We start from the raw sequence: 26571 nt of genomic DNA, 5'->3' as shown, positions 1-26571 counted from the left end.
GCCTGCAAACTGACCACAGACTGCCATATGGGGTACTGAGTGTGAGAACAAACAGCCTGGGAAGACCAACTGGAGAGAGGCTGACTGTGGATCAGATCCTAAGGCTTTATGGGGGAAGGGGTTGCCATCAGCTGTGTGTTCTCCTAGGCTAGTGACAAAAATCCAGCAACAGCTCAGTTCAGGGACAGACATTTTGAACTTAAAATGTTAACAGCACTAATGATTTACTAATTAACCTTTCCCCTTTTTCCTTCAGATAACAATTTATACACATGAGGATCAACCATTTGAGGATCAGAAATGCAATTATTTGTTCACAACTTTTTATTGAAAGGCTCAACATCAATTATTCATTCTTCAGGATGAAGCTCTCAAAGCAGTTAGTACAGGCAGATGATCCGATGCAGAATCTACCCATTTTCATCACATTCCAGGAGAGAACTAAACACAAAATTCTAACAACCTACCCTTTCTACTTCGTGGCACTTTTTCAAGGCATCCCCATATCTGCCCAGACGCTGATAAGCTGAAATGCATTCAGTCTGAAACCACATACACTGCATTTCATTTAAATTTTCCACAGGAGACATTCCTTCCTGAAATGGAAGAATCATAACTATAAGGAATAAACAGTAAGACCTTAAAAAACATTTCCCTTGTACAATTTTGTTATATAAGGGTACTGACAATTATTAGCAAATACGTTAAGCAAAAAGCTCCTACTTCTAAATTACATCAAGCCTTCTGTACAGTGTTAGTCTGATAATGTCTGTCTAGCTCTGTTAGGGTGTTCAACACTGTACATAAAAAAAGATTCCAGATTAGTTTTATTCAAGTTGAGCTTCTGAACACTAAAGCTTTTACTTAGTTCATTTAAAAGAGTAATCTTGTGAAGCACTGCCTGTCCTCTGAGTTTTAAGCAGACTACTTAAAGCTCCTTGGCTAACTCAGGATCAGCATATGTGATCCAGTATTGTCAAATGTGCTAAGTTTTTGGCCTCCTGTTTCCAAGACTCCTGTCTCCAAACTCAAATAGCCACGGTCTCTTAGCTTCACTGTACAGAACACGATGGGCAATTCTAGGTGGTTAACTTTTTGAACAATAATGTTCATTTCTTACAACATGCAGACATTAAAAACATCCCAAAAATTCAAAACTGGACAATCTGTAAGAAAACAGGAACACTTTACTTGTTTACTGGCAATCAGATAGAAACTCATCATGCAGAGTTACCAGCAGAGCAGTTTTCTTCTGCTAGCTCAAGTATGTTGACCATCACACTCTGGGTAAAACTACCAAGCTCTATAGAGCACAGCAATCTGCCCAAAGCTGACGACCAGAGGCAATAATGATGAATAAGCTGGGCCAGAGTCTGACAGCTAAATCCCTCAATAACCAGTTCTCTCACTTCTTGCTCTGTGCTTTTGAAGACACATCTGTGATTTTTGTTTTCTTTTAGTCACTAGATTTATTTAGTGTAAGTTCCATATTCACACCTGTAACTATACTTTACACCTGACTTTTACCAGGCCTTCCAGGTAGCATTTTTCTCCAAAATTTTTTTATCTATTCTGTACACTCTTGTCTCATCTTCAAACCTATGCAACAGTGGAAAGGGCAGTGAAGAGCTTGAAGCCCATCACTACTTAACCAAAAAATGATTTGTCAGAATTTAACTATCTTGATATAAAAAAGTTTAAGTACTAAATGAACATAAAAGTGATTTTCCTTAGATTTTTCTCCTAAATGATTTCTCATTAAAGTAAATACAATCTCATTCTTTATTTTGCATTTCTGTAGCAAAAGGTTTTTCTGGACACTTCATTTTCCACTTCTGTGGAAATATATACTATATTTTTCTTGTTGACTTTTAACTTAGTGTGTTTGCTTCTTTGATCTCCTTTCAAGTTGTTCAATTTTCACAACTGAAGTTTAAGCTATTCTGTGGAATCCTAAATTTTAAGAGGCTGCCAATAAATACTAAATCTAGCATCCAGTTACCATTTAAGAAGATGACACGCTGGTACATCACTGCATATAGCATTCAGCATCACTGAATATAGCAATAACTTATTGTCATGCTCAAATGTGTATGGGTGGGGCCAGTTATGTAACGCAGCAGTTCGGTTGCTTCCTACCACACTGTCATCCCTTGTGGGCACTGGTTTGCAACTGACTGCCGTGCTTAGGATCCAGCTCCCCATTAGGATGGGATAGGGGTGAGGCAGTGGTGGTAGTGGAATATGGCCCAAGCGTTTGGATACCCTGCACCCAACTGGGAACCCTAAAGGACACTCCTAGCTTCAGAATGGTCTAGCCATAGCTGTTGTACCAATTGGAAGCTCTCCATGTCTGTGGAAATACTTAAAAAAAAAAACTTAAAAATACGTTCCATCTCAATCTCACATGTATTATTTATTATACAGCACTCCAATTAAGAGTTACTAAAAATTTTTTCATTGAGGGTTGGAAATATTTTCAACTCCTTTAATCTCACTTCACTTACTATTATTACACATAAGCCTAAACTTCTAACCCTTATTTGTCAATACAGTTCTGGTGCAGTGGGTTAAGTGACTGCTTGGGACAACTGCATTCCTTATGAACTCATTCAGGTCCCTGATCTAGCGTCCCACTAATGCATCTTGTAAGGCACATCCTGTAATGCATCCTGTAAGTGCTCGGGGCCCCTGCCACTTGTGAGAGATCCAAATGGAGTTCTAGGCTCCTGGCTTTTGCCTAGCCCAACCCTGGCTATCCAGGCATTTCCAGAGTGAAGCAGCATGCAGAAGATATCTCTGTCACTTCTCCTTTTCAGGATACTTTAGATTTCCTGCATCCAGCAAAAACAAAGTTCCTTATCCTAAAAATTTTATTTTCTTATAATTTCAAATGCATTCTTTCCATAGTTGGACATTTCATCTACCTGAAATTAATTTGTACACAGTATAAGCATAAGATAGGGATGTCATTTTTTAAAAAAGTTAATAGTCCCAGTAATCTTTTCATTTCTGATTTTTAAAGCTATCTCTGGCTATACAGGTTTCTAAATATCAGCCCATCTATTTCTGAACAACTCTTTCTGATTAGTCCACTTTTGAACAAAAAACATTTTCATATTATAGCATGAGAAAGAAATAGTTGTCTAACACAAAGCATCAGAGAAAAATTCTACAATATCAGACACTAGTAGTGCACATAAAGAAAATCTGGATAGTTTCAAAGACTAAAAATTAAAAAGTCATCACAGGGCCTGGCAGCGTGGCCTAGCGGCTAAAGTCCTCGCCTTGAATGCCCCGGGATCCCATATGGGCGCCGGTTCTAGTCCCAGCAGCTCCACTTCCCATCCAGCTCCCTGCTTGTGGCCTCGGAGGGCAGTTGAAGATGGCCCAAAGCTTTGGGACACTGCACCCACGTGAGAGACCCAGAAGAGGTTCCTGGTTCCCGGCTTTGGATCGGCGCGCATTGGCCCGTTGCGGCTCACTTGGGGAGTGAATCATTGGATGGAGGATCTTCCTCTCTGTCTCTCCTCCTCTGTGTATATCTGGCTGTAATAAAATGAATAAATCTTAAAAAAAAAAAGTCTTCACAGATTACTTGCAAGATTAAATTGATATAAAATGAATTTTATATTAGAAGTGCAGAACTACAGCACACTGCTTACATTTGTAACAAGGCATTTTGCATCTGCTACTGCTTTTCAATAATCACAGGTCAAACACACAAAACCACAGGAAAAAACAATCATTGAAACATGGGCTAATTGGGGCTTTCATAAAACTAAGAAATTAATTCTTATAAACTTCAGAGGCAAGCTTTCATCGAAGTTAACTAATTCAGAGAACTAGATAAGCTATATAAACTGTTTCCTACCCTTGTGAACTTAGAACACATTTCCTCTGCTTCCTTTATCATATTTGCTCGAAGCATATATTTTGCACATTTGGAATTGATGAATCTGTCAGCTGTGTCCAAAGACTGTGCTTCATCCATCCACTTTGCAGCCTCTTTGAGGTTACCTATATGCTGCAAGAGACAAAACCATTAAGCATACATTTAAACACCAGCAGGTTAAGCCTGTTAGCTGAGGGACTATGCTTTAGAGATAACATGGGGACAAAGAGTGGAAAGGGAAAATTAGGGAGAGAGGACGGAAAAGGGAGGGATGAACCGCTATCTGTGAAAAATAACCATTTTAAAAAACAGTAAGGAAACCAGAATATATATATGTATTTGGGAGAAGTAATAAATTATTTGCTACAATTTCTGTCAAATTTATTCAAAAATTTAGATAATTTACTAAGACCTGAAACACGTACTGAACACTGCTAACACAGTAATCTAATGTAAAACTCCTTATGATTATTGGAGTATTAGAAAAAGGTTATCAGAGTGCCCTAGAAATTATTTCTACCTAAAAAGAACTCCAAGTCTTTTTAAATTATTGAATTCTGTAAGAATACATGGGTAAGAATTTACCTTGTAAATTTTTGCTTTCATATAGAATAATTCTATTAGAGTTGGAGTATTAGCAATTGCAGCGTTAATATAATCCAAAGCCAAAGAGTGTTGTCCAAGTTTATCAAAGTGCTGTGCCAGGAAATACTGAACCCAGAGTAGTGTGGTTGGGGGTTCCTTCTCTCCATTCTCTGTGAGTAAACAAGCAATAAATTAAGCAGAGAAAGGCAAAGTCAAGCAAATTGTTCTGTTCTCAGTAATTTGTAATAAAAATAACCATTATTACAATAGTAAGTGAAACTCCAGAAAAATCAACAATTTCAATAAATTAAAAGGAGGCAGCCAAGTAGGAGAGTATGCTCAAAGAGATTCCCTAATAACCACATCAGAACTGCAACAGGAAAATACCATTTTCTAGACCTCACTACGTAAAGACACAAAACTGAACGATATGGAACTAACCCTGACAGAACACATATCAAACCTTCTAACAAAAGCCCTTGATTGGTTGGGTTCTGTTTCCTATCCTAGATCTTAAGCTAAAGAAAATTATGTAAGAAATAATGGGGTTTATAGGAAACAGCCCAGAACAGGCCATGGAAAGTTACCCACTGGCATACATTTGGCACAAGTCGGGGGCAGACCAGACTGAACCAGTTCATTTCACACACTGACGAATCTGAGCAACAGAACAGAGTGTGGGTTCAGCCACGTTTGGTCGCAACAAAAACCAGTGCACATTACGGAATGCCAAGGTACCCGTACCAGATGTGGCCGCAGGGCCCAACAGCACACGTGAGAACCAGGGAGGAAGGGGGTAGAACCAGCAGGGGGAATGTGGAGAGTTCCCCTGCCGGACAGCTACTCCCACTGGAGAGCATGGGTTGGGATAGGGGCAGACCAGGCCAGGCAGGACTACAACACCGTGAGCCTCATGTGAACTAGATCAAGGAGAAGTCAGGTTGAGCTAACTGTTGCGACTGGTGCAAGCAGAAATTGAAGTGGGTGAGGGCTGGTTGGGCTTTGGCGTGGTGTCAGCTGGCAGAGGCTGGCACTGGAAGCTAAATCTGTCAAGTTGAATCCCAGAACCACCTGGAGAGTGCAAAATCCGGGAGTGGGAGTGGCCTAGAAGGGAAATAGTGTGCTCCTCCCTCTTGGGTTACCACTCCCACTGGAGAGCACAAAAACCAGGACAGGGGCAGGGGTGACTAGACAGAAAAGCACCAAACAGCACGTGTGTGGGCTGGATAGTGAAGCTGGTTACGTTGAATTAGGCTTTAACGCCCATTGACATGTATGAGAGCTGAATGGGATGTGGGACAGACTGGACTACTCTGCTGCACATACTAGCAAGCATGGGAACCAGGGCAGGGGGTGGGCCTGGTGGGGGGTTATTGTGGGTCGCTCCAACTAGGCTGCAGCTCCCACTTGTCTATGTGAGGGCCGAGTGTGTGCTGGGCAGAATCAGGCTGCACTGCCACACCCATTGGTTCCAGTGGAAGATAGGGCAACCACCAGCCCATCGGAGCAATGGACTGTACCAGGCCCTGTACTTGCCAAGTACATACAAGAATCTGGTCTGGGATCACCTCAAAGTTTCTTTTGGGATCTCCCCAATCGAACTGCCAGACTCAGAACCCTAGCCATGAAAAAACAGAGGACAGAACAAATCAATCAACTACCCCAATCATATGTTGGCAGTAGAAAACTGGGCAGAGACGCTAAGATGGATTATGTCAATCAGTGGACTCTTCAGTTACCTCATCGTGCTTGGAATGGCGAGACTGGCAGCAATTCATAACTGTTGAGCTATCAAAACCACTTGAGCAAGACCCTTGGAGCATGCCCCACATCAAGGTACTGGGATGGGTGGGAGACTGGGTGAGGCTTCTCCCTTTACTTCCCCCTTTTCCCCAGATACAGGAGAAAAAAAATGTGGAAATAGTATATAGTCTTACCCACTTTCCTGTAGCCCTTGAACCTTTGTGCCCTAATTAACTATGTAAAGATTGTCAAAAATAAAGAAAAAAGGATTAAAAAATAATAATGGGCTTTCAAAGATTTTAGAAAGGAGTGAGGCTGGCGTTGTGGGCATAGCATGTTAAACTGTGGCCTGCAATGCTGGCCTATGGGCACCAGTCCCTGTCCTTGCTGTTCCACTTCTAAACTGGCTCCCTGCTAATGTGCCTGGGAAAGCAAGCAGTGGAGAATGGACTAAGTGCTTGGGATTCTGCACTCATATGGAAGACCTGGAAGAAGCTACTGGTTTTAGCCTGGCCCAGCTCCCCACCATCATTTTCACCATTAGGGGCGTGAACTAGTGCACAAAATATTTTTTCTCTCTGGAACTCCACATTTTTAATAACCATTTAAATTCACTGTATGCTCTCAGGGAAGTCACCAAACTCCCTCAACGTTGTTTCTTCATGTTCAAATGGGGCTAACTCTCTCCCACCCATACAATTATAGGAAATTTAGATAAGACTGAAAGTATTCTCTAATTTAAAACCTATCTAATATGTAACATTCATGTAGTACATGCATAATAAACATAAAATACTATTACTGTACATGATTAAATGGAAGTGAGTGCATTAAAGTTTATGTTCAATCTAAACTTACCACAAGGGCTAAATAAGTCACAAGCTTTAAGAGAAGCTTCATAATTAGTAACAAGTTCTTGAATTATAGAAACCTGTTAAAAAACACAAATTTTTAAAATTTCAAAAAATTTTATCAAAACTAGTTTTCCTTATTATTAGTTTGATTTGGGAAGCACTCTACAACTTATTTCAGAACTACCATTTAACGAAACTACCAGGTTGTTTACTTCCACCACTCCCGTTGAATATGAACATTTCCTTGTATAGGCTGAGGGCAGGAAAAAAACAAATAATAATAAAAATCGTGAGATTTTGAAAGACATTTTCACTACTTACTACAAAAACCTATTTTCCTTTGTTAGTAAACACATCCATATAGCCTATTAGCAGTTAATTTTCCCCTTGCTCCAATATTGCGAAATAGTAAACCATTCTATTCAGATTTTCTAGAATTTCATTCATTACAGAAAAGAGAAACTGAAAATGACTTATTTATTGCTGTCATCCTGAAGAAGTGCAGAAAGAAGAATCTTTAGGCTCTTGATCAGAACTGAAGTCGGAGTAGAAAGAGACTCTGTAGCCAACAGGGCTCACAGTCCTCTACACCCTTTACAGTCTGCTAATGCTTCGAAAAGGCCTCCAATGTGACAATGGGAGAGGGTCTTCATGATGCCTCATCTCCTCTGCTCAATGGCTTTTTGAATAAATTGAATTCATTGCATCAACTTGTTTGTTTAAGAGGATGAGCAAGCACCTGGGCCTGCATTAGCAAGGAGTCTACCCAGAACAATTAGTCAAGAAAAAGAAATTTAAACGATACAGACTGAAAATAAAGACGATTTCATATTTGCAGATGACATGACCTTAAACACAGAAAATTCTAAGGAATTCCAAAAAATGGCCAAGTTGCACAATGTAAGATCAATATCCAAAATCAATTATATTTCTATATGCTAATAATGAGCAATCAAGAAAATATAGAGAACATCTGGAATAGCATCAAAAATAATAAAAGGAATAAGTTTAACAAATATATTCAAGACTTGTAGACTTATGACTATTTATAAATAACTATACTATTGTAATAGTATAAAGAAAATCAGTGTGGGAGAGGGGGGGATTAGGGAGGGAATAAGGAAATCCCAGAGCATATGGAACTGAGCCATAAAATACTAATAATAAAAACAAAGAAAAATATTGCACAATAATATTCAATACTGTTAAAATCTAAGTACCAAGATTTCAAGTGGTTTCACTGAAGATATAAAAGAATTTATCCTAAAATTGAAATAGGAATAAAATGAATCTGGAATGGCCAAAATAATCTTGAAAAGGAAAACAGGAGTACTCACACATCCTAATTTTAAAATATCTCAAAGCTACAGCAATCAAGACAGTATGGTGCCAACACAAGTGTATATTAATATACTCAAGTTTCACTATCTTAAAAAAAACGTTTGTACCTATTGAGAAACACTCTCTCTCCAGGACCTAGACCATTTTTAAAGATCGTAAGTAGCCTAGCAAATCTTGAATATGCAAATTAAAAATTGAGAACAATGCTTCCTCTGCCTGGTCTCCAGGAGGCAATAAGCATTCTTTTGCCTTGGTCATCACAGGACCAAGTGAGGCAACTAGAGATGGACCACTCCTACAGCTCACCACTCAGACAAACTATTCTAACTAATCCTACACTGTTCACCCTATACTGATCTGCCCTTCCTTTCCTCAGAATACCTTTTCTTTATTCCTGTTTTCTGCCTCCCAACTAGCATGACCTTGAGGCATGCCTACTACCTGTAGGACATGTGTTTATTCCCAAGCCTCTGCACCTAACTGACCATCTTACAAGATACAAAACAATAAGGATGGACAAACTGATTAGCAGACAAAGCTGCCTAGACCAATCAATGGAGGTAAGAACACTTGTTTCAACTATCATGCTGGGAAACTGGACAGTCACAAGCCTAACAATGAAGTTATGTTCCTATCACATACAAAAATGAACTGCAAGTAAAATGAAGTCCTTAATTTAACAAGTAAAAAGTCACCAGCGCCTGCAGTGCGTACTGGCAAGCATGGGAACCAGGGTAGGGGGCAGAACTGGTGGGGGTTATGGGGAGTCGCCCCAACCAGGCTGCAGCTCCAGCCGGTTTGTGTGAGGACCGAGTATGAAGTGGGCAGGATCGAACCAGACTACAACACCCATTGGTTCGCGAGGAAGACAGGGCTGGAAACAGAACGAACCCAGCAATCCCAACGACCAGCATGAGCATAAGCTGATTGGTGTGACGGACGGTGTCGGACTCTGTACTAGCAAACTCACACAAGAATCAGGCCTGGGATCATCTCAGATGAAGTTTCTTTGGAGATCCCTCCAACTGAACTGCTTATCTTAGAACCCCAACCATGAAGAGACTGTCAGCCAGTGGATTCTGAATAGGATTCATTGCGATTGGAACTGAGAGACTGGCAGCAATCCAGAACTGATGAACTATCAAAACTGTATGAGCAGGACCCTCAGAGCGCGCCTCCCGTTGGGGATCTGGGATGGGTGGGGGGTTGGGTGGGGCTTTTCCCTTTGTTTTTTTCCCTGACCCCAGATACAGGGTAAAATGATATTGATGTGGAAACAATGGTATTACCCACTTTCACCCTGTAGCCCTTGACACTTTGTTCCCTAATCAACTAAGTAAGATTATTAAAAAATAATTTAAACAAAAATACAAACTACTAGAAAACTCTTCATGGATTTCAGACTTTTTGCACCAAAATAAACAACTTTTAATTTCAAAAAAAAAAAGTCACCAGCACCTGCTGCTGCTCAAGCACCAGAATGTGTGCAGAACAGACTATGCCAGGCTGCAGCACCTGCAATTGCACACGAGAGCCGGGCCTTGGGGCAGGCCAGGCAATGCTGGGCTGTTGCACCCACTAGCAAGAGCTGGAATGGGTGTAAGCCGGTCCAGCAGGGCCACAGTACGTACTAGTGACAGATCAGGCTGGACTGGGCTAAGCATTAACCAGCACATGCACAAGACCCTTGGGTGAGACCAGGCCTGGTAGTGGAATATGGGAAACTCCCCTGCTAGGTCACAGTTCTCACTGGTGAGCACAAGCACCAGGTTTGAGAGCAGCCCAGGCCAGGCCAGTCAACAGAAACCACTGGCATGTATGGGAGACAGGACAGGGTGCAAACTGGACCAGGCCCCAACACCCACCAGTTCACACGAGGGCCAGGGCTGACAGCTGGACGGGCAGGGTAGCACCTACTAGTGTGAGGTGGGATGGGGGCAGGCCAGGCACAGCTAGGCCGCAGCACTTGTACGCAAATGCCAATATGGGGCAGGCCATGCCACACTGGGCCATCGCACCCACTTATACCCTCAACACCTAGGGCTGGAAGCAGGCTTGGTAGGGGAGCTTCAGGGATTTCCCTATTGGTCTGTTGCTTCCACTGTTGAGCATGGGAGCTTGGAATGGGAGTGAACCAGCAGGCTACAATACCTGTTGGCTGGTATGTGGGGCTGGACCTAGGGGAGAGCTGGGCTGGGCTAGGTTGCTGCACCACATGGCACAGAATGAGAGCCAGAATAGGTGCAGGTCAGCAGGGCCTTACCACAGCATTCACTGGCACAAGCTGGGACTAGGTGCAAATCATGTCAGGCTCGACCACAGCCACCCCTGAAAGAGTCAAGATCCAGGGCTGGGAACATGCCACAGTTCCCCTGCCAGGAGACAGAACTTCAACCCACTAGTTCACTACCCAAGTGGCTGCAAAAACTGGGGCTGGGCCAGGCAGAAATCAAATGCTTCTTCCAGGTCTCTCACAGGGACCAGGTTCCAAGTGCTTTCCCAGATGCACAAGCAGGAAGCTGAGCAAGAAATGGAGTAGGCAAGACTCAGACCAGTGCCCATGCCCATATGGGATGTGGGTGTCACACGCAGTGCTTTACCTGAAACACCACCACATCAGCCCCAAATTTAAATAAAGTATGTTTCAAAAACTTAATGAAATTACGAAAATCAAACATAGGTTTATATTCCTGTACAAAAATGTCAAAATTCATGTTGTCATAATATGAATTTGTATACATTTTTTGAAAATAATATGTGTAAATCTTCATGACGTTGAATTTGAAAATATTCTTAGGTATAGGTAAGACAAAAAAAATAAGCAACCAAAGAAAAAAGGTATAAACCAAATCTTTTATGCATGGAGTAACACTATCAAGAAAGTAAGGACAACTCAGAATGGTAGAAAATAGTTCCTAATCGTGCATGAGAAGAAACTAGAATGTGAATTATATAAACGACTTCTTACAACTCTAATGAAATAATCGAACTTAAAAAATGGGCAAAAAGATCTGAATACGTGTTTCTCCAGAGATAATAGCAGCACATGAAAAGATATTTGACTTATCAGCCATTTTTTAAAAGATTTTATCCATTCAAACATGGGGGCCTAGCACAGTAGCCTGGTGGCTAAAGTCCTCGCCTTCCATGGGTCGGGATCCTATATGAGCACCATTCATATCCTGGCAGCTCCACTTTTCTTCTAGCTCTCTGCTTGTGGCCTGGGACAGCAGTCGAGGACGGCCCAAAGCCTTGGGACAATGCACCCACGTGGGAGACCCGGAGGAGGTTCCTGGTTCCCGGCTTCGGATTGGCACAGCTCTGGCCATTGTGGCTGCTTGGGATGTGAATCAGTGCACAGAAAATCTTCCTCTCTGTCTCTCCTCCTCTCTGTATATCTGACTTTGCAATTAAAAAAAAAAGAATCTTTACAAAAATTAAAAATAAAAGTTCAAACATGGGGTAGCTTTGTTGCACCTGGGAAGGCAAAGGAAAATGGCTTAAGTGCTGGGGCCTCCCACTAAGTTGGGAACGCCACATGAAGCTCCTGGCTTCAGCCTGATCCTTTCCTGGCCATTTCAGCATTTGAACAGTGAACTGCAGATGCAAGATCTTTGTCTCTTTGCTACTCTTTCAAAGAAAGTTTTAAGCACTGAGTTACAATTTGACCCTGCAATGCCATTCCCTGATATATACCTAAATAAAAATAATATACACAAAAGACTTTATATACTTATGTTCACAGCAACATCATTCATAATAACCATTGGTACAACCAATACTACATCAATTAATAAAATGCAGTATAATCTCTTAGGAAAGAAGTTGAAATTTTACTTATGTAAAACGGAAACAAAGCATTTAGGACAGGAATGATGCCTAAGGGAAACAAAGCATTTAGGACAGGAATGGCGCAAGCTTCTAGCACCTTGAAAGCAGTCCACTACCAAGTCCTGCCTATTTAGCAGTAGTTTTGTATGTGGTCCCAGCTATCCTGTCAAGGTAGGCCGCTCAAGAGAATTTTCTGTGCAGCGCCAAGTGGGCTACCTGATAATCACGAGGTAATAAAACCTCAAAGTCTTCCTCTAGGGGGAGTACCCAAAGAGAATCCTCTCTGTCTTGCTAAGTCTGATAACACTGGATAATAAAACCTTGGAAGGAATTTTGCTGTTTTCACATCTATCAAATCGGTAAGAAGTGGGAGAACAAAAACAGCAGATCAAACTGGACCGATTCCCTTGTTAAGTCCTGTCTGAACGCAACCCACCATCAGCTTCTCCCTGAGATCCCCGGGTCTACTTCAGTGTACTCTCAGCTCTCTAAGCTCCCAATCCTTTGCTGAGCTGCCCACCTGGCCTGTCAGGTATATTCTCTCCATGCAACCATGGAACCATGCTCACTTCACTCTGAATGGCTGGGCACTTTCACTCAGATTTTGTCCTAGCCTGTTATACCTCGCTACACTACCTACCAATACTGATTCACACTTGGATTTTTTCTTGTATGAAGTCAAGAATCTGCTTCAGCCATCATCACAAATATATGATGATTATTTAACCATAAGAAGGTATGAAGCATTGATTCAAACTAGCTGATGGATGAAATTATAGTAAACATTAAGCTAGACCAAAAAAAGACCACATAACATGATTATATTTATTTTTTAAAGATTTATTTATTTTTATTACAAAGTCAGATATACAGGGAGGAGGAGAGACAGAGGGGAAAATCTTCGGTCTGATGACTCACTTCCCAAGTGACCGCATCGGCCGGTGCTGTGCCAATCCGAAGCCGGGAACCAGGAACCTCTTCCGGGTCTCCCACGTGGGTACAGGGTCCCAAAGCTTTGGGCCGTCCTCGACTGCTTTCCCAGGCCACAAGCAGAGAACTGGATGGGAAGTGGAGCTGCCGGGATTAGAACCAGCGCCCATATGGGATCCCGGCGCGTTCAAGGTGAGGACTTTTAGCCGCTAGGCCACGGCGCCTGACCCTACGATTATATTTATAATAACCTGTCTATAGATTGAGAAATCCATAAAGAAGGTAGACTAGTAGTTGCCAAGAAATGAGAAAGGGAACATTTGGGAAATTATGTTTTTGTAGAGAACATTTTCTAATTAACAATTGCTGATACTGCAGTGGCACTTTCATAACTGAATAAAAACTGCTAAATCATGCAATACTTTATATATGTAAATTACAAGATTTATGAACTTTAGCTCAATAAAACTGTAACCAAGACAAAACTACTGTAGAAATGTTACTGGCTTCTTGTGTCTCTACAAAGACAGATGTTAAACATCCTGAAATGAACAGGACAGCCACCCACAACAATTACTGAGCCACACACGCAAGCCTGTCAAGAAGAGAATCCTTGGTGGTGGGAAGCTAGCCTGTTTGCGGGGGAATGTTTAGCAGCATCCCTGACTCCATTTACTAAATGTCAATAGTGTTATCACTCAAAAACCTTTCCAGGCACTGTAACATGGCCCCGGGGGAACAAAATCCACACCTCAATGCTGCCATTGACAAGTACTGCTGTAAAGAAAGAGGACTCTGGTTCTAAAACAAAAGATGAACTTCCAAACAGAAATGAAGACTGACATATGCAGTTCCACTAAATATTCAATTTTTCTATGATGAAAAACAAAACAAAACCCACCACAGAAAAGTAAACCCAGGACAGGAAAATAACTGCTGAAGACAGTATAGTGAACTTTTCATCCAACACAAACTGGTGCTTAAAACTTTCTGGAAATTGGGCCCGGCAGCGTGGCCTAGCAGCTCAAGTCCTTGCCTTGAACACCCCGGGATCCCACATGGACGCCAGCTCTAATCCTGGCAGCTCCGCTTCCCATCCAGCTCTCTCTGCTTGTGGCCTGGGAAAGCAGTCGTAGACGGCCCAAATGCTTTGGGATCCTACACCCGTGCGGCAGACCTGGAGGAAGTTCCTGGCTCCGGATTGGCACAGCACCGGCCGTTGCGCTCACTTGGGAGTGAATCAGACGGAAGACCTTCCTCTCTTCTCTCCTCCTCTCTGTATATCTTTGTAATAAAAATGAATAAATCTTTAAAAAAAAAACTTTGTGGAAACTATCAAGAACCAGAAAAACGTAGATACCATTTTACCAATTCCATTGCTCTGGGAACTTGAACTTTAAAAGGAAATAATCCTAAACAAAGCTATCGGTACAAAGTTCTGTATAATGTGTTTTTATTTATCTAGTTACTTATTTGAGAGTGTATGTGAGTGTGAGTGAACTATTCAACCTGCAAGCTTACTACCCAGATGCAATGGTGAAGAGCAGCTGAAGGCAGGAACCAGGAACACAATCTAGGTTCTACTTGGCTAGCAGCACTTAACTCTGTAAGGTGTAACTGCTCACTTCCACAGGTCACACTAGCAAGAAGCTGGAGTCAGGCATTGTAGATGGGAATTGAACCAAGGCACTCCAACACAGGATGCACACATTTTAACAAGAAACTCACCCTGTTAACAGTTTAATAATGAAAACTGGGCAAGTGAAATTCAACAACGCATGTAACGATTCTGACAAAAAAAAAATACAGTCATTAAAATGGAAACTAATAAATACCAGGCTATAACTTGAGTATCTGTCTTTCTAAACTCAGGTATTTGGTCTCTCAAAGTCTCAGAACAATGGTACAGAGGACAGAAACTTAATCCAGCTATAGTAGAGATGAGGGTTCATGGGAGATGAGTATACTGTGCTGCTAGAACAGTGCTCCCAAGAACTGAAACCTGGTAGTAAAAAAGATAATTAAGAAAAAAAAAAAAAGGTAGACTCACACAAACACACAAACTGTGTATTCCCTCAGGTCTTGTTACACAATTATGCTTCACCTTCAGAACACCAACAGCACAATTATCAGACACCAAACCAATGGGGCGAACAGATCCTGGACTTGAACCCATAAAACTGTGTGCTATATAATTTTTTTTCTACTTACAAAGCTTGTTGCCTTCATTATTTCATTAAGTGATAAAAAGTTATGTACCAATAGAGCTATACACCAACATATCAAATAATTATAAAATTGTCATAGAGAAAAGACAAGCACAAAATGTTGTGGTCAAAACAACTGGTTTAGCACAGCAGTTAAGATGCCCATGTCCCAAGTGATAGTGCCAAGTGACAATTCCCAGCTCTAGCACTTGACTCCAGCTTCTTGCAAACCAAGTGACACTAATGTAGCATTAACGGTTCAAGTAATCCGACTCCTGCCACCTGTGTGGGAGCTGCACTGTGTTCCCACCCAGACCCAGTCCAGCTGGAATTAAGGAGGGACTGTTGCAGATGGGATCCCTCAATCTTCACAGTCTCAGTTGTTGTGGGAAGATGAGATATTTGTTTCTGTGATTCTCTCCCTCTCAAAAATTAGTGCAATCCAAGCTTTAATAAAGTAACAATAAGTTTTGAACACCCATATAACGATAATTCTGGAGAAATTTGGAAAACTTTTTTTAAAAATTAAACTATGCTCCTTATAAAACTGATACAGACTGTGAGAGCTCAGTGACAGCTTAAACAAATCCTTTAAAATGTCAGTAGATATTGCAAGATAGTGTTGAAAATATTCCTTGACATAATTTGTATTTTATTAGACATTTCATCTCCCTAGCAAAAAAAAAATTGTCAAATATTAAGTAATCCACAAGAATTACTAGAAGGCACTAGTACACATTTCATACTAAAAATCACTATTTCTCATAAAGTTGTTACCACAGCCATTGACGACAGTGAAATAAAGCATGCTATAGAACTAAGGGACCAAGATTTCTTCTAAAGACTTATTTTTATTGGAAAGGCAGATATACAGAGAGACAGAGAGGAAGATCTTTTGTCTGATGATTCACCACCCAGGTGGCTGCAATGGCCAGAGCTGAGCCATTCTAAAGCCAGGAGCCGCTTCCAGGTCTCCCACACACATGCTGGGTCCCAAGGCTTTGGGCTATCCTCAACTGTTTTCCCAGGCCACAAGCAGGGAGCTGGATGGGAAGTGGAGCAGCCGCAATCAGAACTGGCATCTATATGGGATCCTGGTGCATACAAGGCAAGGACTTTAGCCACTAAGCCTCTGCGCCGGGCCCAGGAACTAAGATTTTTTTTTTTAAATGTATAATCATGCTTTATATTAACCAGGTAGCTTAAGAAATCCGCTGCCTCAGGGAGGAAAATGTAATTCAGTTATATTTATTACTGAACTAGCTCTCTGCATTCTATTATTCACAACTACTGCTATTTAACATATACAATAAAGGTGAAAGCTAAATAAAGCTTAGTGATAGAGTTTTCACTAAATACTTATCTACCTAAGTAGATACCTAAGTAGTAACTTTCACAAACATTGACTAAAGATAAGATTTTAAATCTTAATACTCTAGAATAAAAGTGTAAGTATTAATACTTGGTAATCTGCTTTTAAGACCAAGATTTAAACCTCTATTTTTAAATAAAAAAAATTGATAGAATCAGTGGTACAATGGGCTGGTGTTCCGCCTGTAGTACCACCACCCAATATGGGTTGTGGTTCAAGTCCTGGCTGCTCCACTCCCAATTCAGCTCCCTGCTAGTGGCCTGAGAAAACAGCGGAGGATGGCCTAAGACCTTGGGTCCCTGCACCCAACTGGAGATCTGTTAGAAATTTCTTGCTCCCAGCTTCGGACCAGCCCAGCTCCACCTACAACCATTTGGGGAATGAACCAGCGAACACAAGTTCTCTTTTTTGTCTTCTCTCTCTCTAACCAATTTCAAAGTAAAAAAAAAAAAAAAAAAGCATTTTCTTCAAAAACTGGCTACAGGTATTTTTATTAAAATTTATTGTGTTCAGAACTCGGGTCACCTTGCCCAGGTCATGGGGCCCATCTGTGAGGTGGGTGTAGGGTTTGTGAGCCCAGGAGGTGGAGAATCCGGTGGGGCTCGAGTAGCCTAACCCTTGGTCCTTGGTCCTGTCTGCAAGTGAAAAAGGTGTAGTTGTGGATGCAGATCCTATGCACATGGAAAACACACCATCACAGAAACAGAACAGAGCAAACTGGACAACTACCCCAGCAAACGTTGACAGCAAAAATCTGGGTGAATAGACACTCTAAACTATGGCAGCCAATGGACATTGGGAGAGCTTTGCCTGGATCGGCGAAATCAATAGCATTTCAGAACTATCCAAACCACTTATGCAGAACTCTCACAACATGCAATTCAGCAGGACCCTGGGTTCACATCGGGTGGTGGTTTCACATCCCTGGGTACTGGGAAATTTGGGAGACTGGGTGTGGCTTCCTATTTTATCTCCACCATTCCACCAGAAACAAGAAATGGAGAATTATGAAACAATGATTACACCCAGTTTTTCCTGATCCTCAATCCTTGCCATCCTGATCAACCCTGTAATTATCATCAAATAAATTAAAAATTTAACTTAAAAATTTTTAATAATTTTAAAATTTGTAATCTATTAAAGCTAATAAATCAAATGACATTTTACTATGCACAAGCTCAATTACCCATGCTCTAAGTTTAAAAATAGGCATAACAAGTAGAAAAATCTGGGCGTGGCGCAGTAGCCTTGCACATACCAGGATCTAATACAGATGCCAGTTCTAATTGCGGCTGCTCCACTTCCCATCCAGCTTCCTGGCACCTGGCTCCTGGCTTTAGATTGGCTCAGCTCTGGCCATTGCAGCCGCCTGGGAAGTGAGTCATCAGACGAAAGATCTTCCTCTCTGTCTCTCTTCCTCTCTATCTGCCTTTCCAATAAAATTAAAGAAATCTTTAGAAGAAAAGGAGAAAAATTCATAACTATACCACAAAATAGACAAATAATCATGTAGTGAAATATAAAACGCAGTAAGATGAAAAATCCAAAATTCTAACAAGTATTAAAAATAAACCGCCTTTACGGTACTTTACTTTAAATTTCACAGGCTTTTATTTTGACATTACTTATAACACATGCATATTTCCAGTATATTTATTCAAAACAAATTTTAACAGTGAACAATCTTACTAAAATAAACTAATTACATCATAGCATACTATTTATATTGAAGCCTTTCTACAGATATTAAATTCATAAAATCTAGAGCAAATAATAAATTAAATTTTACCTTTTCTGTATTGTAATATAAAGATTTCAAAGTAGTAAACAAGGGTGGGCAGCCTTTACTGAAGTTAACCCTCAGGAACTTATCCATTAGGTCTCTGCATTTCTCACCTAGAAACAAACATGTACTCAGTATATTTCACTGATGTAACTACTTATTAAAATAACTGTATAAATTCCCTCAGAAACAATTATTCCCTTACGCAAATTTTAAATCCAAAGTCAGCATTATTTCTGGATACGCCCAAGAAGCTAACACCAAATACCTCAGTTGATAACTTTATTTTCCTCTAGATCTAAACTGAAAAATAACATCAACAGGTAAATACTACTGTCTAAGGTTCAAAACACGGACTACTCATTAAGTCCTCCAGAGAGGACTGTTCTACACCACCACTGTATTCAAGCAGTACTGATACACCGCTATGGCTCCTGGTATAATCTCGTGCTTTATTTCAATATTCATTTCTTCATCTATTCCACAATTAGGTATCAAGTCCCTTCTACATATCAGAAACCATTTTGGGTATGGCTGACAGAGCTGCAATTAAAACAATTTTTTAGAAAAAAAATCTGCCCTCAGAAAACTCAATATTCTATAAAAACAGTTAATAAATACATGTGTTAGACATTATATCAGCCCTTGAAGCATTAGAGTTAAAAAATTCAATTTGCAACATATTGGAAGTAAACCACCTAAGGAAAAATCACACCGACTCTCCGTAACTCTGCCTTTCAAATAAACACATTTTAAGGGAAAAAAATACCGTATACTCAACACTCATTCCGCCACAATACTGAAAACCTCTCCTCCCAGTAAGCTGTTTCTGAGACTGCAGGTAGAGCAGAAGACTGTTTATATGCTAATGGAAGATTTCTTCAAAGACAGGAGTTAAAAAGAAAATACAGATGTAGAACAGTCCATGTCATCACTTTGTTTTAAAAAAGGGACTTGAGAGAGCAGAAAAAAAGAAAACCTCCCCACAAACCTCTCACATACACTTCTGCCTGTACACAATGTGCTTTTTGATGGAATAAATCAATAACTGATGATAACTGCTGACTTAAAGAAAGTGAATTTGGCAGAACAGGACAAACGACAGTTAAAGAATTCACTTATAGAATCAAGATGGTGGAATTGGATAAGGACACGTTTAAACAGAAGGAGGAATATTAGCCAATGTGAAGCAGAGAGGGCATATTCCAGAAAACAGAAGAGGACAGAACAATAGCAGGGCGGCACCTGGAGACTGACAGACACAAGAAAGCAGCAGACACAACGGTGTGGTGTTGCAGTGACCAATGCCCCAGCAGCATTCAGCAAACCACCACGAACTGAACTCCACTGGCAGCCAGAACTCCACCAGCAACAAGGTGGGAAGGGAAGTTCACCAGGAGCTCAGGAGGTGAACTCAGACGAAAAACTGCCAGTCCTGCTGGTCTGTTTGATTTGACTAGGAACAGAGACAGGGTGGCAGGTCTCAGATGGGCAGTGCGGGAACAAGGTGGATTTCATTGCCCAGTTTGCCCCCCCACCCAGAGCCTAATTAGGCACCAATTTATGTAGGGAGGCAAGGGCTATGAACAGTACTGCACATGCACGGAGTTGCGAGTGAACTTATTTCTGACTATGAGAACTGCAACAACATGGCATCCACAGGTTCCACCCAAGACAAGTTCAGGTAGACCTCAGACCTGACGGCCAGCAGATCAAGAACACATCAGGCGCCATTTCTTACAGTGTGGCAAAGAATTTAAGACTGCCGGGAACAATAGTGAGCTGTACATGCCCTGAGCTGGGAGTGAACTCACTGAGCTCAGTGCATTGCACTGGCCCCACAGCAAAATAATGCTGACTATGGCACTGTACTGGTCAAAATAGGTCTGTGTGGCCCTCAGACCTAACAAGATCTAGCAAGATAAACACCAACAACAACCTAGCTATATAGGACACCTGGTGTTTCCCTAATCCTGGGAACTGCTCCAACTGGAAGTGGGAGAAAAGTTGTACAGACAATGGTGCAGCCTCAGAACCTGAGCACGGTATCACAGGAGGTGGAGAGTGGTGACCCAGGAGCTGGGGCTATGGAGTCCATGGTAGAAATCTAACATAAGAACCCAGACCTGGAACTCGCTGAAAGCAGTGGCACAACTGACTGCAAACAAAGAGCCATGTGTCAACTGCAATAAGTAAAATCGAACTGTAGACCTGTGTTTGACAGAGCTTAGAAACTTGCCCCAAGGAGAAGAATCTAACCAGAAGTACAATGACCAGAAGCAAAATAAAGAAACAGAGGCACAATGAATATTACTGAAGACTCCCCTGCAAAGGAATAAAACCCTGTGCCAACCTCAGAGTTCACTGAGGAAGACATCAAGAAAATGTGGGATACAGAATTCAAAACACTTGTTATAAAACTTCTTAACAATGAGAAGCACATAAAGCAGGCATTCAAGGAATTTAAGGAATATGTCACACTGGACATGAATCAAATGAAAGCTGACATATCAAGAATGAATAATACAGTGGAGCAAATTAAAAGTACAGTAGAGAGTCTCAATAACAGAATGAAGGAGGTAGATGAAAGAATCTCAAAATTAGAAAATATTTCCTGTCACCAGGGGAAAACAAACAAAAAGCTGGAAGCAGAGCTGGATCACACCAAAAACAGTATTTAAAAGTTGAAGGATACTATTAAAAAGCCAAATATAAGAGTTATGGGAGTCCCAGAAGGTGCAGAAAGAGAAGCTGGGTTTAAAAGTGTATTTAATGGGGCCCGGCACCGTGGCCTAGAGGCTAAAGTCCTCGCCTTGAAAGCCCCGGGATCCCATATGGGCACCGGTTCTAATCCCGGCAGCTCCACTTCCCATCCAGCTCCCTGCTTGTGGCCTGGGAAAGCAGTCGAGGATGGCCCAAACCTTTGGGACCCAGCATGTGTGTGGGAAACCCAGAAGAGGTTCCTGGTTCCCGGCTTCGGATCGACACAGAACCAGCCGTTGTGCTCACTTGGGGAGCGAATCATCGGATGGAAGATCTTCCTCTCTGTCTCTCCTCCTCTCTGTATATCTGGCTTTGTAATAAAAATAAATAAGCCTTTAAAATAAAATAAAATAAAAAAACAATTTGTTTTAAAAATGTGAAGTGTTTGGAACTCCATAAGTAGAAGCAAGTATGTGGTCAAAAGTAAAAATACAAAAGTGGTCAACCCTGAGCAGAAGGCCTTCAAAAGGAATGGCGAAGCTCTCTTAAATACTGTGGTGAGCACAAAGACCTCACAATTTTTTACTTGAATTCATACTTTGTAAAGATGACATAAACTGAAACTTCCACCATTTAGATTGTAATACTAAATATATAAATTTATCAAGTCTAGGGAAATTACTATCCATGTATTTCCTTTAGTCAATTAAGAAGAAAGTTTTATACAGGTTAACTTCTGATATCAAACTTCAAGTGTAACATTCAACTAATCACACTCCTACCCACAAAAATAGCATAGATGTAAACTCTACATTAGGAACAAGTTTTGAAAATATAAACAGAATTTGGTAATTTCAACTAATTACTAGTGTCACAAAATATACCTTAGCATTACCTGGGACAAGATTCAAAGGTAATCTTCGAGGTGAAATTGCTCTGGGATGCTGTTTACTAATTTCTTCATAAATCTGAATCCTCTCTTCTATAGTGCCTATTATCAGTAAATTTGTATGAGTCACGGCAACAAAATTTACTTAGAATAAAATGATAAATCTTTAAATTGTTATAAATAAAAACTGCACTGATATTAAAGCTGTTTTCAATTTCTGCATGACACTTATACTTCTGTGGTGGTAAAATACTATCATTACTGTATCATCATTTTAAACCCAAAATAGAGAAATCCAACGCTTCTTTCATCACAAACTTAATACCAAATTCAGATTATACACATCAACCCACAGACTCAAGATACGCTGAACTTCTCAGTTCACAATCCTTGAAAAAGAAAATCCTCTTCATACCCACCATACCTTTGTGTACACTTTAAGAAGTCTATATCTGCTCCTCCCTGCCCCAATGTATTCAACATCTAATCAGACAATTCATAATCATGACTACAAATGTTTTACAGTTTAAAAGATGAACTACATTTCTATAATAGCTTTGACATTTAAAATCTTGGATAAAACTCCAATAAAGAATCCTATCAGGGTCCGGCGGCGTGGCCTAGTGGCTAAGGTCCTCGCCTTGAATGCACCGGGATCCCATATGGTTGCCGGTTCTAATCCTGGCAGCTCCATTTCCTCTCTATCTCTCCTCCTCTCTTGTATGTCTGACTTTGTAATAAAAATAAAATCTTAAAAAAAAAAAAGAATCCTATCAGCCCAATCATTTTCCTCAACATAAAATACACTTTCAACAGAAAAGCAATACCTTCCCATCTAAGAATCAACGTTTTAAAAACAATTTAAGGGCCCGGTGCAATAGTCTAGTGGCTAAAGTCCTCGCCTTGAACACACCAGGATCCCATATGGGTATCTGTTCTAATCCCAGCGACTCTGCTCCCAGCTCCCCTGCTTGTCGCCTGGGAAAGCAGGTGAGGATGGCACAAAGCCTTGGGACCCTGCACCAGTGTGGGAGACCTGGAAGACACTCTGGGCTCCTGGCTTCGGACTGGCTTAGCTTCAGCTGTTGCAACCGCTTGGGGAATAAACCATTGGACAGAAGATTTTTCTCTCTGTATATCTGCCTTTCCAATAAAAATAAGAAAGTCTTTAAAATTTTTTTTTTTAATTTTTGAGATAATTTCTAAATGACATTTTAGTCAAAGGTTCAATATCACTTTTAGAGTTCAACAGGGTCTAGTGTGGTGGCTTATAATAATCCTCCACTGTGGCATTGGCAGCCCATATGGGTGCTGGTCCATATCTTAGCTGCTCCACTTCCAACCCAACCCCTGCTTGTGGCCCGGGAAAGCATAGAGCATGGCTCAAGTCTGTAGGTCCCTGCACCTATATGAGAAATCTGCAAGAAGCTCTTGGCTCCTGGCTTTGAACTAGCTCAGCTCTGGCCATGGTGGTCATTTGAGGAGTAAACTAGCAGATGGACATCTATCTGTCTCCCTATCATTCTTACTTTAAAAAATTCAAAAATAAAAGTAATCAAGAAGGACCTAATTTATAGTTTCTCTGCAACAATTTGCACAGTAAAATCTGGGTGCTCGTTATTCTAAAATAGTACATACATATAATTTACAAATAGCTCATATGCCTTATACAGAACAAACAAAATACAAAATTTTCAAGACAAAGAAATCAAACACATTTTCACATTATAAAGACTTAACAGAGTGTAGCTCAGAATACAGCAACATGAGAACCACCTCTGTCTGGTCATTATTTTAAAGATCTTATTTTAAAAGGTAAAGTATGATCATATATGTGGACTCATTCCTTCCCCCAATAATATGTTCTGGCGCTCCAATGTGATTATATATGAAAAACTGGGAAAATAAAAAGCAGTTCTCATTCTCTATTTGATTTGAAGACTACGAAATATCAAGTATCCTTTTATAAAAACTTACATGATTGCATATATTATAAGATAGTTCTCCAGCTTACGCTAATCTTAGAGAAAGGCAAAATTTAAGTTAAAAAAAAAAAAAGGTCCACTACCCTAGTTATATAACAGGGCTTATAAATATAGTTAAATTAACAAGACGAGAAAACAACATTACAATGTCCTATGTGAAGTCACAAATTGGAGCTCCAGAACTTACCATGGGGGAGAAAATGTCCTTATAGGAACCTAAAAAGATGAAAGTAATTTCATTAGTTTCAAATGAACACATTTCACAGACACGGACCCTGACAGAATGTTACAAGCATTTCACCTTCACTATTAGCAATGTCAATAACTGATAATTTAAAGAAAAAAATCACTTCTCTCCCACTTTAATCTTTAGGCATATGACTTTCACTCATTTTCCTCTAGACTACCAATCTAATAAATATTTTGGTCTTTTTCTAAAAACAGGTAAAAGAACAAGAACTTACAATAATTTGTAAGTTAATTTATAACAAACTAGAATTTAGCACACTTTCCTCACAATTCATAATACAACATAACTAGAAAATGAATACCTATTCATCATACTTTACACATTTAGAAATTCTGTTCATCAGCTTTAAGTCATTTGCATAATTAATTCATACCTGTTATTTACCCATGAGTGAACATTTTAGGAACTGATCCTACCAACATTCTGAAAATATTAGGGAAAACCGAACAGCTCTAGATTTCTGAGAGGTCAAAGCTATGTGATTTCAAATGAAGATGAGTAACACTTTTCTACAGATACTGTCCTCATTTGAAATTATCAGAATAATTTTCATGCCAATGCTATATATACTACCTGCCCTCAGCAGGTTTTTCTGCCCCTATTCTTACATTTAGAGCTTGAAGTTAACAGGTCTCTAATGATTTAAAAAGTTTAAGCAACTGTAACATTTTGGAGAAACAGAATCCCCATCTCTCTGGCCAAAATGATTTGAGTCTGATGGAGCAATGAAGCTAAAATTATCTCCATGATTTTACCACCTAACTATAAATACCTAAAATCACTTTCACGGTTCAACCTCTAACTTTACTAAATGGAAAAACAAATATGAATGCTAAAGTTATCTGTTCTCAAGCATTGCAACTTTGCATTTTATCATACTCAAACTTTAAGTGAGGAAAAATTCATTACGTACTAAGTTGGAGAGCTTTTTCCAAGCCTTCATAGTAACACCAATTTTCTGCATTCCGATCAATCAACTTTTTGAATACTTCACTGGCTTCACTTAATCTTCCCAATTTCAACAGTATTTCGCCTAAAATTAAGTTTAAAGTCATATTCACTTAATTTAAACACTAAATTCCTTGATTCCACAGACTTCACTAAGCATTATCAGTGAACAGAGGTCATGAAGACAAGATTCAGTATTCCCCATGGTGCATGTTGCAATTCATATCCCACCAAACAATGCGCAGTTTGCCTCTGGAAATGAGCCTCCATTTAACAAATAACACTAACAGTTACTTTTCTACTCCTTCCAAATATATATGTAAGAAATTAATTTGTAATTAAAACAAACTCTGCATTACATTTTTTACACTTCTTGTGGTAAGTAAAGCACTCTCACATACCCATAGAGCAAAATTAAGTGGCCAAAAATTCTACTGAAATATACCCACCTTTCTATGGCAAAACTTGAAAATACCTTTACTAATCAGTAAATTCTCCACTCAAATTATAACTTCCTTTTCAGGTCATTAAACCTGAAAAGTATTAATATTCTATAACTAAACATTTTATAGGAAGAAGGCACAAGACATAGTCTGAGACTCCTGTAACTCCAAATCCTTTCTACTAATAACTCACACTAATTGAAAATGAGTACAGACAAGGAGGAATCTTTCCCCTAACTGGAAGCACAGCTAACCCAAAACAAAACAGATTCTCCAAAGAGAACATATTTTAACTTCCATCCCCCAAAGAATCCATTTTAAACTAATAGCCCTTTGAAATCTCTTCCTACCATCTTCAGCATTTATCATGTTTCAGTATATTAGTCATTTTATACACTATTATTACTATTTATATACTACTTTCAAGTAAATCTTTTTAAAAAGTTTTAAATCATACAACTTCTTACTAATTTTTTTTTCTATTAATGGCACAAGACAAAGACAGACAAGTAGCAATTTGGAAAAAATATCAAGACTGAATCATGAAATAGTGATAGTATACAAAAATCAAAACATAACCTTCAATTTTCCTTGTTCTCATCAACTGTGGTAGTGAAGAAAGAAACCCCAAGCATTTATTTGGACTGCATCAACAATTTGAAAAATAGTGGTGTCATCAACATTAACTGAAAAGCTAACTCTGACAGATATTTTACATTAACAAGACTTAAGAACAGCCTACAGCTAAAAGTAAAAGCTCATGAAGATATGGGCTATCTTAAATGCTATCATTAAGTGAAAATAAAAATGCA

The 26571-nt window shown here is 39.9% G+C and overlaps 1 protein-coding gene and 1 long non-coding RNA gene across 6 annotated transcripts in view; one reads left to right on the top strand and one right to left on the bottom strand.

Moving 5' to 3' along the window:
- LOC131481561 (uncharacterized) overlaps positions 1 to 387 on the top strand; it is a 47869-nt gene extending 47482 nt beyond the window's left edge. For both annotated transcript variants that reach the window (XR_009246390.1, XR_009246389.1), the window contains exon 4: positions 257 to 387. This is a non-coding gene — a long non-coding RNA (uncharacterized LOC131481561). The remainder of the gene's footprint in view (positions 1 to 256) is intronic.
- The window catches only part of NAA16 (N-alpha-acetyltransferase 16, NatA auxiliary subunit), a 56919-nt gene that overhangs the window by 12558 nt on the left and 17790 nt on the right, over positions 1 to 26571 (bottom strand). For 3 of the 4 annotated variants that reach the window (XR_009246388.1, XM_058670688.1, XM_004577452.3), the window contains 7 exons: positions 25282 to 25401; positions 22140 to 22235; positions 18548 to 18654; positions 7082 to 7154; positions 4481 to 4650; positions 3875 to 4027; positions 468 to 596 (listed from right to left, as the gene is read on the bottom strand). Coding sequence is in view for 3 of the 4 variants with exons in the window: in XM_058670688.1 (XP_058526671.1) it covers positions 468 to 596; positions 3875 to 4027; positions 4481 to 4650; positions 7082 to 7154; positions 18548 to 18654; positions 22140 to 22235; positions 25282 to 25401 (848 nt within the window). In the remaining variant the exon portion in view is untranslated. Of the gene's footprint in view, positions 1 to 467; positions 597 to 3874; positions 4028 to 4480; positions 4651 to 7081; positions 7155 to 18547; positions 18655 to 22139; positions 22236 to 25281; positions 25402 to 26571 lie in introns of those variants that run through there. The other variant, XM_004577453.2, reaches the window with a different exon arrangement.

This window comes from Ochotona princeps, chromosome 12 (genome assembly GCF_030435755.1).
Source record: "Ochotona princeps isolate mOchPri1 chromosome 12, mOchPri1.hap1, whole genome shotgun sequence".
Classification (NCBI taxonomy): Eukaryota; Metazoa; Chordata; class Mammalia; order Lagomorpha; family Ochotonidae; genus Ochotona; species Ochotona princeps.
This window is presented reverse-complemented; position numbering and strand designations above follow the sequence as displayed.